Genomic DNA, 17,089 nt, shown 5'->3' with positions numbered 1-17,089 from the left:
TGACACCAACGGTTTCTCATCATGCTGGAGTAAAACGACAAATGGGGTGCCACAAGCTTCTTTCTTGGAACAAGTATTATTTAACATCTTTATAAATAACTTGGATGAAGGAGTAGAGGATATCTTTATTCAATTTCTGGTTAACACCAAACTGGAAGGGGTAGTTTCAGAAGTCAGAATCATATCCAGTATTATCTTAACAGGTTAGAGAACTGGGTCAAAATGAACACATTGAGTTTCAAGAGGACAATCAAAAAAATCTGTGCTCTGGCAGGAAAAAAAATCAGATGCCCAAATATAGGATTTAGAACACCCAGCTTGGCAGCACTGTGTGTAGAAAAGATCTGGGGTCTTAATAGACCACAAGCTAAACATGAATCAGCAGTGGTTTGTGGCATCGTCGTTGTTTAGTCATTTAGTTGTGTCCGACTCTTCGTGACCCCATGGACCAGAGCACGCCAGTGGTTTGGGGCATAGTAAAGAACTAATGCAGTATTAGGCTACATAAACAGAAGTATGGCATCCAGCTCAAGAAAAGTATTAGTACTACTTTATTCTACTTTACTTACACTTCTTGTAGAATATTATGCCCAGTTCTCTGTGTAATAGTTTAATAAAAATAGAAGAGTGAGGTGATGTGACAGCCCTCTTCAAACACTGAAAAGAAATCATAAAGAAGATGGATCAAGCTTACTTTCTTCCACTCCATAGGATAAAGCCCATATAAATGGGTTCAAATTACAAGAAAAGTGATGTTGACTAAATAAAAGGAAAAATGTCTTCACTGTAAAAGCTATTCAGCAGTGAGATGGACTACCTCAGAAGGTTGGAGATTCATTGCAGGTTTTTTTTAACAAAGCATTTGGACTTAAGTTGATAATGATTGAGTTTCCTTCACACAAGGAAAGCATGAGCTGATTTTCATCCCTTCCCCAAAAAATTCTGGGCTATTTTCTTTTTCTAAAATATCACATACACACCTTCCACGTGCAGCAGAAAGCAAATATTGTGATACTAGTGAGTGGGTGTGGATGTTGATGAAAGAGAGGGAGGGAGGGAGAGAGATCCATGTTACATAACAAATTACATTTAAAAAGTAACTTTTCAACCTCTGCTTCTAAGCAGCATGCAGAATGTGGGCTTTTAGTGCGGTAGCCAGAACATGGACTTTCAGTAGATGAGTAGCTTTTCGTAGAGCAGCTTTCCCCAGCCCATTCAAGGTGTTATGCCATTGTCTGCACTGGCTGGGGACTGCAGCCGTTGTAGCCCAATGCCTCAGTAGCAGGAGGATGGGGAATTCTCTAATAGAAAGTAGCATATTACGTTACAGTAATGTGAACTAGCTGTGCTTGTATATGAACCAATGATTGGGAGCTGTAGCTGCAAGAAACCTCTGCTGTGTGATAAATGCACCCCTACAGAAATAAATTGCTCTTTCTTTCAATCCTTCCCTACTGTTCCCCTCATATTTATAACAGGATGATCGGCTGAACCAAAAAGGTGGCTGTTACTTTAAAGGATAAATTAGGTTGACTCTTAACTCAATAATTAAAATGGTTATGGCTATGAGCCTGCAGGGATAATGTACTATTATTATAGTCATTTGTTTCAATTAAATGCTTACTGATTTTACAATAACAGCTGGGCACCTGTGTGAGACAGCTATTACTCTGAGCAAGACATCTCAAATTCCACCAGAAATTTGTCACCTCTCTAAAGCATTTTCAACACACCATGAAGGTTTATGAGAAGCTGATATAAATTGGGACTTTATTGGGATGTTGTGGGTGGCCTTAGGTGTGTGTGTTTAATTTACACATGCATGCACGCATGCACACACAAACATTCTTATGTGCTTGTTTGTGTGTATATAGGCTTTGTTTTCTGCAAAGTGAATTTTAAAAAATGTTTTGGTTATGACATTGTATTTAAATCTCTCTCACACACACACACACTCAGTCACACACACACACACACACACACACACACACACACACACACACACTACTGGGAAACCTTGACCTCCCTCCTTTTGGGTCCTGTGTCCTCTATGTTCTTATGACAAACTAGCTTTTTAAGGAAGACTGAGGAGAGCCTGCCTGTGTCGCAGTCATAGATGCAGCCTATCAGAGTGCCTTTTTGATTTGCTACCATTGAGGAACTCATTCCTGTGAGTTGCTGATTTCAGGTGGTTGCAGCTTTTGATTCATTAAAGAAGAAAAAATATATAAAATGGTTGGTGAGGCACCACACGATTCTTGAGAGAAATGCTCTTCGTACAGTGGGAACAGAGGCTACTGTATTGATGAAACACTAATGGCTGCTTTAGCAGATCTGCACTACCTTTTGATTTTCTTGGTTGCTTTTTGTTAGTAGAAAAGAAAGAAATAATTTGCACAGTTTTCTGGTGATATGTTGGTTCAGTGGTTCACATTTCCTGGTATGCCAGGGTAATAGATTTTCCACATGTAAATCTGAGTTGGGAAATGTGTCAAAGTCTTTAGAGACATACTTACCATTGGTAGTAGCTTAAGAGTTGCAGGCATTTTCTAGAACATGACTTCCAGATATGCTTGACATCTAGTATTCAAGCAGAGTTGACTTCTAAGTTTTGTTTTACAATTTAACATTTACCAAAATGATAACAAAATGGGAGCTCTGCTGCACACACATTCATGAAAGTATAACATCAGTGAGATATCTGGAGATATTCTAACCCCCATGTTTCTGAGGCTGGCAGGTGCTAGGAAGTTTTGATGGATTTTTCAGATCCAATAAATCCTAGTGTTGAAAGAAAACTCAAAACATGCAATGCAATTTCTGTCACATTCACATCTTGCTTGTGCCTCTTCCGTAAGAACTGCTGGATAGCTATGTGGGTTAGATATCTGACTGTGGAGCCAGAGGTTGGCAGTTCAATTCCCACTATGCCTCCTTGACAGAGGCTGCACTCAATGATCCATACAGTCCCTTATTGCTCTACATTTCTAAAATGATGATATCTATTGTTACATTTCCCTGCTGCCCCCTACCTTGATTTCCCCCCTACCTTGTCTAGCAAAAAAGAGCTATCCAGTTGTTGTTACTCTTCTCCATTGTTGAGTTACAATTTAAGAAAGTCAAATCTGTCTTTCTGGAGTATGTTATTCTAGAAATTAACACACTCTTGACATCATGTTACATATGATCTTAGTCACATAAATGTAAAGAGCTTCACTTCAGCTTTTTACTACCAAATATTATTTGTATATGGATGGTTTCTCCATTGTCTGATGCTTGCAATGGGGAGAGAAGCCCCCAGTGAAGTAAACAGGAATATTCTGTCCATGCACATTGCTAGCACAAGGGCTCCTCCCAGACTGGGACCAAGCAGAAAGCAAGAGGCAAAAGCTCCCACTCCACAGTTGTCCATGATGTGGCTCCAGTCTGGATCTGGACAGGATCATGATGACTATATATGAGACAGAAGCCCTTCACCTAAGGGCAAACCATGTGAATTAACTTTGCATGTAATTTGCTAATCAGTCTTCCTTGTCTGTGGCTCTCGTTAACCAGCATCTGGCTCTCAACTACAGATACTTACTCACATGGTTCTTCCACAGTATGGAGTGTTACCAACTCAAAAGGATCTGGCGTAGCAGAGAGTTTAAAGAGCAGGAGCTTTTATTCAATCCTTTTATGCACAGTGTATGTCATTAACTTGCAACAGCAGGTAGACTATAACCCTACATCCCTGTGAAGGCAGACCAGATTTGGTTAATAAAAACAGTTTTAGTGCATGATGATTTGTAAACTCTCAAGTGTAGCCATATGTCTTTTGCTGTTTCTGGTTGTTTTTGTGTGGCTATAGCTTATGTTGCGGGAACTGGATATCACAGGGAGTTGAGTATCTGCCTGTGGAGTGAGAGTTCAATTCACCACTGTGCCTCCTGTGACAGAGGCAGCCTGTGTAGCCTTGTGTAAGTTTCACAGTCCCAGGGCACCCTCAGAAAATGGGAATTGTAAATCACTTCTTAACACCTTATATGTAGAAAAACCCTGGAGTGGGCAGACTTTATGTGATGGCATGTAATAATTATTAATACTTGGGGGGGGACAGCTTAATACATGGAGGGGGTGACACATCTTAATCATACTCTGATATTTAAAGTGTAATAAAGAGGCTGATTGGTAACAGTGCCTATCCAGAATGCTGGATCAAGCATGCCAAGTCCCCAGTCTGGAGCTCAGTATATTCAGCTGAATTTTTTTCTATTGATATAAATGGCTGCTAGATGCAGCTCATACTCATTTCAGCAGATTTTCATAAGACATTTTCTGCACAGGTCTCATATCCATAATTATATTCCTGGACTGGTTCTGCTCTGCTGCATAAATAATATGCACTTTAAAGAAAAAATGTATGATTACATATTTAATGGATAAATGGAGCCGTTGTGGTCTACTGGCTCCATAATAAGAATTTTAAAAAATATCTTAATATAGTATTTGCCCAAGAGACTAATGTAACTGTGGATGCGGATGATATTTTACATTTGTTTAAGACCCAACAACCTACATAATATCTTCTCACAAGCATACAATACATACTTATAAATGTTACTTCATTTAAATGCAAAATCAGGAAAATGCATCTTTTAAACTGAAAGTCTTTATTAAATAGACGAAACCAGCATTAAGTCTGAGCAATGTGTTCATTTCACTAGACATCTGGATTGTCATATTGATATATGTTGATATAAATTAATAATACATAATCGACAGCCAATACTAGCACTCTTAGGTAGTAAGGACGTAACATATATTCACAAATGTTCTCACTCATACCAAAAAAGGAAGTCTCAACACAAGTCAAGAAAAATATATGAGCAGACAGACAGGTGTGCGTTATCCTTTTAAAATACCTTAAGATCCAGTAAACAATGGGTAGAAGAAGGAGGGTGCCAAATGCAAAATTACTGCTTGAAGGGGAGCTGGCTTCCTTGCAACTGCAAACCGTACTTTGGGAAAATAGGCAAACCAGCAGCATCTTGAATTTACCCATTTTCCCTTTCTGATGGTTTTTATTATTTTCTATTATTGTTGTGTTTTGCTGTGTTTGCCGCCCAGACTGGTAGCAAAGCTACTAGTTGGCTGGAATAGAAAAATAAGTAAGTCAGTCAGTCAGTAAGTAAATGAATGCATGAATGAACGAATGACTGTGTCTTTATATAGTAAAATTCAATCCTACCCCATTTTCAGTTATCAGGGACAGTCCAAGTGATAGGAGCTGTGGAGAACATGTTGAGAGACAAAGTCTTTTAAAACCATGGAGGCATCATCTATATTTTAATTGTGGCATGTGCAAGCTATGTGTCTGTCCTAACCTGGCCAGTGGAATTGGTCATTAGCTAACATAGAAATTTCTGTTTCTGTAACATTTATCAGGCAGTCTTCAAGTCCACCATGACCACCAGAGTCTCCTGAAACGTCATCGCCTCTACACATTCTGAAGTACGCTCTCTGAGGATCAATCACCAGAGTGGACAAAGTCCGATTTGTTTCCAAATTAAAATTTTTGACAATCAGGGTAATCAGCCCTAGAAAAATTTCCATTGAAAGTTCTGAAGTAGAAAGAAAACAAAATTCTAACATAATAGAATATTAAAGTCCAGATGTGCATCTAAGCAGACCTTAGGAAAAAATACTTTTAAAGACTACAGTTTCCAGCATCTTCCTGCACATGGCCATTGGCCAAACATTTAGAGATAGGCTTGCTGGCTTTCAGTCTGGGAACAGAAGTGCAAAAAGCTACTTTTCTTATCTCTACATATGCAATACTTTTGTTGTTTAGTCGTTAGGTTGTGTCCGACTCTTCGTGACCCCATGGACCAGAGCACGCCAGGCCCTGCTGTCTTCCACTGCGTCCCAGAGTTTGGTCAAATTCGTGTTGGTAGCTAGGTAATAACAAATCAAACACAAAACTAAAACTGGTAAGGACATTAGCACAAAAGCAACCAAAAATTTGTGTTGGTAGCTAGGTAATAACAAATCAAACACAAAACTAAAACTGGTAAGGACATTAGCACAAAAGCAACCAATTAATATCAGTTACACTCAGATGTGGAAACCAATATAACACAGGAAAACCTGTGGCAGTATTATTTGCTGTTGAACTCTTGGGAATTATGAAATCTTATGGATCTATTTCAAATCATCCAGATTCTACTCTGTCTTCAGCCTGCTGCTGTCTTAAGCAAATTTAGGAGTCAAGCAGTAAGAGGATTTAGCTTCTTAAAGGAGTATATTGTGGATTAGTAACTTGTTTGGGAAAGCAACCTGATTAATTGTCGGCGGGGAGGGGCAGGAACTATAAGCAAGGCCGTGGAATAAATTATCATTTTTACAGTGAAAGGAATCCAACAGTGGATTTCTCTCAAGAGTAAATATGCTTTTATTCATTCATATATTGTAGGAAGTTAGCCGATGTGTGGTTAATGCCAGACCATTCATGATGATGAAGTCTTCATCTGATATAGTCATACAGAAGTGGCATAAATATGTCATTTGACTGATAGATTCTAGAAAGGGCTGTCCATGACTTATATAAGATTCTTCTACATGATAATTCTGCCCTCTATATTCATGAGCAATATCCATTTTCCAGAGTGATTGGCTGTTGTTATGGTTCTTTCCCAAATCAAAATCATGGGGCAGCACTGTCCCATAGTCATAATTTAGCCTCTAGCTGGCGGTTCGTCTGGAGATGAGAGAAATACAAAACAGAGTTTACTGTGGGTCAAATTTTTTGTTACAGATAGCCCATCATTATAAGAGGAAAATCTTTAACTGCTGAAAACATTGTGAAACAGGAGCTTTTCGCAGATCAGTTGGCATGCAAATTAGCTTGCTTTGTTTTATGCTTGACCTCCTGGATGCAAAGATGGCCTTTTTTGGGGGCAATCTTGATTTCTCAGAAATGAAGCACTAATGGAATATAATGTCAGAAAAACTGACATGACTTCATTTAAAATGATGGATTATTTGTAATGCATGGTTTGGTCAACAGTCAATTCTGTTGAAATGGCTGAGTTCTAATGACAAGATCCCCCCGGCTCCCAAAGCACCAAGTCAGCATATCCATTTGCCCCTTACCTTCCTCATCCAGAGAATGTGGGTGGGGGTGAGAAGCAAGCCAGACATTCTCTGGATCTCAGTGGATTCCCACTCACTCACAAGATGAAGGGGAAGGAAAGAAGGCTGCATGCTTTGTCCACAAGGGAGCCAGTGGATCTTGACATCAAAACTGAACTATTTCAACAGCATTGACTCAGCCAATCCAGATAAGTTCCAGCTGCCACTTTGGCTAGAGATTCAACAATATCAGGGCTGTGACCAAACCACTGGTCCATGAGCGCATCCCTGGATTTGGGATTCTCATCCCATAACAGCTCCCTACCCCAATATAGGAATACAGAATGGCATAGTAGTTAGGACAGGGAGCTAGGAGACTTACTGTATCTGTCAGCATATTTCATATGCGTCCTGCAAGGATAAAGTAGGGGAAAGTGGGATTTTGAACACAAGACTGAGCTTCTTATATGAATGGTCAACAATAATTTTAATAAAGGAATGAGGGAAAGTGGGTCATATTAACCCAAAAGTTGCAAGAGCCTCACTTTAATATTTGTTCAACAAAGAGTATAACATACATCTCTTGGAATTTAAAGCCTACTTCATTCCAGCAATTATTAGTGTTAGCAGCCATTCATGTTATATATGCATCAGCCAGGTAGCATCTGTGAGGAACATTCCCCCCCCAAAAAAAATGTAAGCAGTTTGTAAATATTTATACACAAAGTAAAATAAAATAAAGGTAGCACCATGCAAATATTTTGAACTATAATTTAAATTATCCTTCACTTTGGTACGAATGATTTCTAGGGCTTATGGGTCTTCTAGACCAAAACTTTGGAGGGCACCAAATGAAGAAAGCTAATTTGGAGAGAACGTTTTATATAATGGCTCATGCCAGATTCATATCCTCCCTCAGTTGTATATCTCACTGGATATCCTTATACCTGAAAGTTCCACCATTATGAATAAAATCAGAGGTACTGCACAGAACACTAGCCCTATGGATGTTGGCATATATGGACTCTTTTAATCATGTGCATTGCAACGTGTAATATCTCTAACTCTAATTATCATCTGGCAGCTTAACTTGGAATTCATTTTTGGTGTTTGAAGGACACATAACTTGGTATGAAAGTCCTACCTGTGGTGGACCGTTCATACATTTAAGGTGTCGATGTGTTGTGGTGATCAACTCATGAACAGATGTATGTGCCCCAGCCCTCTGAAACAATTCTTGTTCTCAGCAGATAATATACTCACTCAGTTCAGGATTAGCCCAGGATGTTTTTTCTTGCCTGATGTAAAGCAATAAATAGCAATTTTCTATAAGATGCATGTACCAGGTTATTTTGTATTTGAGGCTAAGGATGTTATTTTGGCAATTGATGTAGAAATCTCCCACAAGCACGCCTCCATTCCCTTGGCAGTAAACTAACCACATTTGCATTGCCATGATATGCCAAATCTGCTGTGGGAAACAACTGCCTCATTCTGCCTAAAGAAAGAGGTGCCCATGTTTTAGATTATAAGAACAGAAGGAAAGGGCCCTCCTGGGTCAGATCAAAGACCTATCTAGTCCAAAGTTCTGTTCCCTTAGTGGCCAACCACATGGCTTTTTATAGCATGACTTTAGAAAAGTCACTTTCGGGGCACACATATCACAGAATCCCCAAGTTGGCATGTTTTTTAAGCTCTTTGTGAATGCACTAATACCCGCCCCCTTGCCCATACACCTTTTTCCTTTTCTCAGCTCATTGAGAAGTGAGTGGACATGGAAAACACACACAGAGAGAGAGAGAGAGAGAGAGAGAGAGAGAGAGAGAGAGAGAGAGAGAGAAAGGAAAATAGAATGCTCATATTTATGTAACAAAACTAACAAGTGCTGTTCTTGTAAAAAAAAAAAATCATGCCAGTTCTGAAATCTCCTTAAGCTCCCCCCTTCAGCGCCTTTTGAATATCTGAGCCCTACATGCTGTCTAGTGTTGTAGAAAAGCTCTTGATTCCCGACCTGTAGCAGTAAATCTGCTTCTGCATTTGGATTTATTTCTGCTGAAGCCTACCAAGCCCTCCCAGCTCTTCCTTGTGTTTCTTACTTTATGTGCTGCTAATGGAGTTGGCAGGAGTCCCCTGCTAATGAGAGATTGCACCTCAGTGGGCTTATCGGAAACGAAAATTGTTAATAAATAAAGCCCTGGGTCTTTAAACTCATGTTAACATTAATCAGATTAATATAAAAACCTTTTTCAAAAAAAGCCAGGAAAACGGTTAAGACAGTGTTTGATTTCCCTCCTGCTGGGTTCTGCTGTGTTTCAATATGATTGTACCTAAGTATCTGGCTTAATTCCATCTCTAAAATGAGAGAAAATAAATGGTGGTGTTCCATTGCATTGGCTTCTTTATTAGCCGCCAAGGTAATGAAGTCTTCAGTCTTATTTTTATAGGTAGGATGGGAGCAACAAAGCATTGTTCAGTTTGTTTGTTTCTTTTTTAACTTTTTTTTGTTAATGTTTTTCGTCACCAGCAAAAGGGAAACCTAAATTAGGTCATTTGGCTCCTCTTCTCCATCATTTCTATGCGTCCCCATTTCTATAAGTCCATACTCTATTTCTTAGCTATTCCAGGATCTGATCTCACGAAGCCTCTCTGCCTACCCAGTGTGTAATTGTTGCTGCTATTCCTCCTATATCAGACTATTTTAGGGTCCCCCATTCTTCCAGAGGAGGAAAATGCCCATTGCTCATTTCCATCTGTTTCATTCATTACCATTGCCACTGAATAGCAGGAAGAGGCGGCAAAGCAAAAAAACAGCAGAATTAGCATTTGTGTAAAAGTCAGTGAAGAGTAGAGTTTAAACTAAATTGGGGCCTCCTATTTGAGAGAGCTGTAAGGGGATTTCTCCTCCTTTTGCTGGCAATTTCAAAATCTCTCATTGCTGAATTATAATTTTTTATTCCAAAGATAAATTTATTCACTGTACATTCCCTCAAGTGCACATGCCTCTTCTTCCATCTGTATCTACATGACAGCAATCTGAATGTAGGACAAGGTAAGAGAAAGTAAGCATGCCAGGGGAAGCCATATATGTCCCATAAATCAAAGCAAGAAGCAAAGTGCAGCACCTTACACATCAAACTGCACACATTCACACACATACAGAGAGAGGGGACAGGACATGGCCAGAAGAAAAAGCAGAAGTGGCAATGGAAAGGAGGAACCTCGCCTTCTCTTCAAAAAAGGAAATTCATTCATTCATTCATTCATTCATTCATTCATTCGGTCATTCATTCATTCATTCATTGGATTTCGTTCCCACCCACCTAGACCAAAGGACTACTCTGGGCAGTTATTCTTAACTATTTCTTAGCTATTCTTAGCTATTTTGAGATATTCTACTTCTCTTGGTTCTTCACTCTGTACTTTTGCCAGAAGTCCCTTCCCCAGAAGGAGGAGGAGGGCATAGTGGTAGCCAGGGAGAAGCACTGCCACCTCCAAGCAAAAGAACAGGAGTGGAAGAGGAGAGGTAGGGAAAAGAGGTGGCCCACCATCACTATCAACTGTGTAGAGTCCCCAGAGGAAGGCATTGTGGGTAGACTGCTTTGAAATTGCCTGGGTTCCCAAGCCATATCTCCTGCAGTAACTGGCTCAGTGGATTCCCTTTGAGATGGAAAACTGAAGAACTTCCAGTCTCTGAAGAGCTGTGCAGAGCAGTAGCCACTCTCCAAAGTGGGGGCAGGGAGCAATAATTTTCCACGGACAATACCCTGCCACTGAAGGTTGCCACATCATTTGGACCCACAACAAGGAGCAATCTAGTACACACATTTAGGCTTAGTTTTAGAGGGGGGTTCTAAAGGATTGCACCAGTAAAACTTGGCCTTTGAGATGGAAAAAGGAAACATGGCACCATGAACATTTTCTGGAAGGCAGTTGCAGACATAAGGGGAGGATTGACAGAATGGAGAGGTTATTTAAGATAGCAATTGACCTACGGGTAGCTCAGGATGATGGAGCTAAATCATAGGTAAGGATCAGTCTGACTGTGAGATCACAATAATAAAAAGAGAGGTCTTGAATGTTTTTGGAGGTCTTGGAGTGGGAAGCAAATAAGAAGGCAATACTGGGAATTGAGCAAGCATCATGGGGTGACAGAGCAAGAAGAAATATAACTAGCAGTGTTACAAAGCTGGGGGTTTAAGCCATGAAAGCGGAAGCCTAGAGAACAAAACATTGCACTATGCTAAGAAGTGAAATGATGGAATGTCAAGAGAGAAGAGGGTAAGAGAACAGAGGGTAAGAACTCTGTTGAAAAGGGATGAATGGCATAACTTAATGATGGGACAATATAGGCAGAAAAAAAGGGAACAAAGAGCAAAGTTTACAGAAGGTACTTTTTAGACTACAAATCCCAGAATCCCCTACCAGCATGTCCAGTGTCCATGCTGGCTGGATGATTTTAGGAACTGTACTCTGAAAAAGTAATTTTTACAAAATTCTGAAAAAGAGTCAAAAGATAAAGTGCCATGAATATTCAAAGAGGTGACTGGTCAAATTCTTTTTCTTCTTGATGGGGAGTAGGTTTTTGGAAGAAATTTCAGGGATCCAGCTTTTAATGAGTTGTATTGTGGATGGCAATACCCAGATGGTACTATCTAGTGGAGCTGGAAATGTTCAGAAATTTCTGAGTGAGAAATTTCTGTTGTAGGAAGGTAGAGGTGAGTACAGTATGGTGGCTATTTTCTAAGCACATACTGTCCCTGGGTGACCTCATCAAATTCCTTGGCTTTCAGAACTGTGGTACTGAGAGCTGTGGGATTTGATAAAGGTCGCCCAGGGACAATGAGTATTTAGAGAGGCACAGAGGATCAAGAGGAAATCCCTGGGCAATCCCCAGCAGAAAAAGAGAAAGCAAAGGAGGACTTTGCTTGCCACAAATGAGTGAGTTCACGGGCAAAGGTCAGTGTCATGGAAGCCCAGCGCATGAAGGGAGTCAAGTAGGAGAGAATGATCAGCTGTGTTGATGGTAGTAAAGCGGTCAAGAGTAGGATAAATGGAGGTAGGTTTGGGGGTTGGACAGCAAGGTAGTTCTCAGGTCTTTGGGAGGCATCTGAGTGGAAAGCAGTAGCCAGATTTTAAAGAGAGAAGCTTAAAGATATAAAATCAAAGCATTTTTGTCAGTGTCTTCAACCAAATTCACTGAGTTCTCTTCTGAGCTTAGTGTTCATTGTGCAAAGAGCTGACTTTTTTTCCAGGTGATTGTAATGGGGTGGGAGTATATACAGTCTCAGATCAGCACTGTAAATTTAGTCCTACACATGAGCCGGTAAATGGTTACACACTGTTATAGTCAATGTAGTATCCAGACTTCAATTAGTAGGCAGCACCAAACATCAAGAAATACCAGAACAAACAAATATTGACTACCTGGACAAATAGAACAGGTTCTTTCTCAAACCAGCCAGTTGCAGATAGCCCTAAAATATATTAGTTTAATCTTTTTTTCTCTCTATCTTGTCTGATATGTCTACCTGGAAGAATATTAAAATACTTAGTTCACTTCAAATAAATGGCCTCAAGCAATTGAACTGGTAGTACATTTGGTGTTCTTTGGCTGTAGTTTTCCATTTTTAATATTGCAAGTTATGTAGGTGAGTGTGTTCTCTATATGGGCTCAAAATTCTAAATTTTTAATTGGGTGGGGATTATTTTTTTAAAAAAAAATTATGGGAGAGCTGAATGCTCTTTCATTTCACTGGTAAGAACCATATATTGAGTTAACTGAGTGTATTTCCTAACATTCGTTATCATTGGCTATGTTGGTCAGGCGTGAGGCAAGTTAACAGCACAACATCTGGAGGGCAGTACTTTGCCCATCCTGGTCTGGGCCATGCTATTCATTAGGTGAAATCTGCATCTTTGTTGTTTCATCTTGACTTTAGAACTGCTTATCCTCCTCTGATGTTCAAGTAGTTTAAAGTAGGCTTTTCAAATTTGAGAAATACCAGCCAAGATCCTGTTAGTTAAGCCTGCTGGTGTAATACAGTTAGTATAAATCTCAGCGACAAATTGTTGCAAGTGTTGGCGTTTCTGAGTTTCCAAGTTGCCTGACTTGGAATGGAACAGCAAATATTTACACTCACTTTTAACTTTCAGCAATTTGTCACTGATATTTACAATGTTTGTGTTACACCAATGGAAAAACTCATTAGAATTTTGGCCAGTCATTTAGTACTGAGAAACACACTTATTTGAAAAATTGAGAAACAATCTTTAAAAAATTTAAGAAATATGTATTTAGAACTGAGAACAGGTTAAATCATATCTGATATTTATTTTACAGACTATTGTGTGAACCTTTGGCCCCCGATTCACAGTTTCTGTCTCTTCAAGTTTGCTCGGTTATGTATGACTCCACATGGTTACCATACAGTAAAATGTTTTAACTTGGGTTTGTTATCATGAAAACAAGGATTATCTTACATAACTTCCTTGTAAGGAGGAATTAAGATGACAAACTAAACATTGGCAGGATCCTAAGAGCAAAATTGGCAAATCTGATGCACTGTGCTGACACAATTTGCCTGTTCCACCTCCTCAGATCCTGACATATCTGGGAACCAGAATACTGCATGATCCAGTTTATGCTACCAGTAATTATTAATGTCAGAGGAGCACAGCAGCTTTACAGTTCCATGTTTTCCTTGCAGCACTGCTGTGGGTTGTCAGACATATGGATCCCAGGATGGCTGGCCTTGCCAGAAATTAGGGGATGCTTGACTATCCTATTTTCCATTTTAATATTAGACATATGGTATACTTTGTTATATGGCAACTGTAAACATGTTGCTGAATGTTTTACAGATTAAAAATAAAACTAAAAGACATGTAATCCATTGCAATATTCTGAGTCATGAAACTGTTCTGACAGTAGAAAATAATTGAAAATATTTATGACTTCATCTAGGAATCACTTTTCCCCAGCATGGAACAAACTAATTCTTATCAGAGTGATAAAAGCTCTGGTGAACACCATGCCCACCCCAACAACAACTATTAATCATAAAGTAATTTTTATAAGGCAAAATACAATACAGTTTTAATTAAAAAGTAATATTCTCCTAACTCAGATCCAGGAGATGGTCCACTCAGACGCCACTTCCTATGAGTCCAACCATCAAGTTCCCCTGATCAATCGACCAGGGATGTTAACCGGTCACATGAGTGCCCTCAGCCAGTCACAGCTGATTTCTCAGATGGGTTTGAGGAGCGGTGTTACCCATGGTTCCCCATCACCCCCCGGAAGCAAATCTGCTACACCATCTCCCTCCAGTTCTACTCAGGAAGAGGAGACAGAATCACATTATAAGGTACGTGCAGCCATGCCTGTTTTGACAGACACACTGTTTGACAGTGGCAACCAGCCTGTAATGGCAGAAATAATATGCATCAGTCAGAGCAAAGACATTTCGCTTTTCAGAGAGAAGGAGAAATTTTCTCTGTAACCAAGAATGTCTACAGAAACTAGTTCTTGCCTGAGGAATTGGCAGACTTGTCAGACTTGCAAATTATATCAAGGACAGGGGTGCTATATTGATACATATAATAAATAGAACAATTAAGGGAACTAATTCTGAAAGAGGTTTTTCTCTCTGTGTGTTTTTCTATCTCACTAAAGATGCCAGCTATATCATTTTCTGCTGTCCTTCCAGGTTAGAATTGTGACAATAAATGTATAGCTTAGTATACACATGCACACCATTTTTGCTGGTTGCAAACATTCTTTCATAGAAGCAGAATTCTTATATTTGTTTCAAAATAGAAAATGGGAAAACACAGATATCCAGCTGGGGTTTCAGCTGAATAGCCGTGTCACCTCATCACAAGAAGGAAATAGCAGGAAAAGCTTCCACTATATTTTAAGTCAGAAACTTTTTCTTTTAATACAAACAAAATAATTTCAAAATGTGAGTCAGTGAAGCAGAAGGTTTGTTAGCTATAGAGGAATGTCTTACTATCCTACTTTGACCAACAAGTCAATAGATGCTCAATACGCTGTTGTTACTGAGCAAACAAATGGAACAGGAGTATTTTACACAGAAGCTTAAAAGTAAAAGTAAAAGAAGATGCCTTTCCATATGTTGGAATGTAAGGCAGGTGGACTATAAGGGAGATTATGCAAGAAAAATGGGTACTGCCAGGATTCCTGTCTACAATACTGTTTTCTGAAGCAGAGGCACTTGAATTAGATTTGTGTCTTTAGAAAATGTGAAATAAAAAGCGGGACTTTTTGGTGATATACATTTTCCTAACACAATCTCCCTTAGAGTTCACACCAAAGGTAATGTGTATCAATGGAAATAGCAATAATAAAAAAAATATGATAACAATAAATATAAAATGCCAGTATAGGCAGGTCAAAAGCAAAAGTGGGTGGGACCACCAAATTTTCTCTTGTTTTCATTCTAACACACAAACACCCTCTTCTCTCATCCCAATGAGCTTCTGTAGGTCAGGCATCAGGCAGTATTTTTCACTTCCATAATTTCCCCTGTCCAGTGGCTATTTCCCTCCATGCATGGTTTTATAGACATATTATCTCTCACTTTGAAAACTATGGAGATGGGATTTAGAGAAGGGGGAGAGAGTTAACATGCCCCTGCCAGTTCATTCACCAGAAACAGCTTTTCCTGATGGAGATAGCCCATTGGGCTTTCAGTGTGTAGGGGGTATAGCTGGAAATCACCATTGTGAAGATCTGAAAAATCGGCTCTGTGGTTAAACAAAAAACAAGACAGAACTGGAGGATTCAGAACAGAGGACCAGCACTCAGTGAAAGGAATTTGCGAATTGGCTCATATAGTGTAGTCTCCCCTAGATTATAGGAAGGGAACATTTTTTTCTGAGAAATATGTTTCTTTTGGCTTTATGTTTGTTGTTGCTATTATTGTATTTGTATATATGCACATATATATATGAGATATGTTTCCTTTACCTTGCTCTTCAAGGAAAAAGATTCTTGGAACAGATTACATAAGATCAATAAAACAATATTATCCCTGCCCCCAGATTTAAGAATATTAAGAACACAACAAAAAAAAGAAGAAAAAGGAGTAATGAGGAAAGAGGAAACTGGGAAGGCTCAGGCACAAGTTTTTAAAATTATTTAGCCATTCTTATAATGGTTGCATGAATGGAAAGAGTCCAGGGAGAGGAATAGCCAAATAAAGCTGGCCCCTCAGCAGAACTGATGTAGTAGACCCTATGGCCCCATCTTTTCCAGTGCTGCAGACTGATAGAATTACCTATTAGGGTATATTTATGGAGCCATAGAACCTAGCTTATAAAATAGTAAGGCAAGTTTAGTGACATGTGTGATTTAATTTGGCAGATTTTTACTTTAAAGTTTCATTGTTGGCACCTTGGTGTAAGTTACCTAAATTACTCTTTCATGCCTAGGAAACACTTGCCTCCCCCCCCCCCGGTAAGTAATAGCAGTGTCAGAATCGTACATGTACATAGGGTGCTTTCCCTTCTTTTAGATGATTTCAGTATACCACCAAAATACAAATAACGACTCTGCTAGATTGCAGCCAACTGCAGTGGTGTGTGCATATGAGCATTAATGCCTATGGGAAAGTGCCTCCTTGTATGGAAGTTTTGTATTTGTCATAGCCACTTATGCTTAGTTTTGTAAAAGCCTTTGGCTGACCTATTCTTGGCTGTACTCTTCTGATACATCTGGATTACTTATGAGTCACAATTGTTTTACATTTCTTAAAGGTACTTGTGGGAGTTTTAGTAGGTACAGGCAGTGTTGAGGAAAAGCTGCAGCAGTGAAATTCCCTTTAATACTTAACCACTGAAGAAACATAAACTTTTTCTTCTGTATTTGGTCAACCTATTGCAGGGCCCTTGCATTAGGCAGTCAGTACAGATGTTAAGCAAAATTCGGTGATGAGGAAGAAACCAAGAATCG

At 39.3% G+C, this 17,089-nt stretch overlaps 1 protein-coding gene across 13 annotated transcripts in view; it reads left to right on the top strand.

The window, feature by feature from the left end:
• TOX2 (TOX high mobility group box family member 2) overlaps positions 1-17,089 on the top strand; it is a 294,760-nt gene that overhangs the window by 205,904 nt on the left and 71,767 nt on the right. For 9 of the 13 annotated variants that reach the window (XM_072997026.2, XM_078393248.1, XM_020782385.3 and 6 more), the window contains one exon: positions 14,241-14,480. The exons of the other annotated variants lie outside the window; for them this stretch is intronic. In XM_072997026.2, coding sequence (XP_072853127.1) covers positions 14,241-14,480 — 240 coding nt within the window. The remainder of the gene's footprint in view (positions 1-14,240; positions 14,481-17,089) is intronic. 13 annotated transcript variants of the gene reach the window in all.

Source organism: Pogona vitticeps, chromosome 4, assembly GCF_051106095.1.
Source record: "Pogona vitticeps strain Pit_001003342236 chromosome 4, PviZW2.1, whole genome shotgun sequence".
NCBI lineage: Eukaryota > Metazoa > Chordata > Lepidosauria > Squamata > Agamidae > Pogona > Pogona vitticeps.
This window is presented reverse-complemented; position numbering and strand designations above follow the sequence as displayed.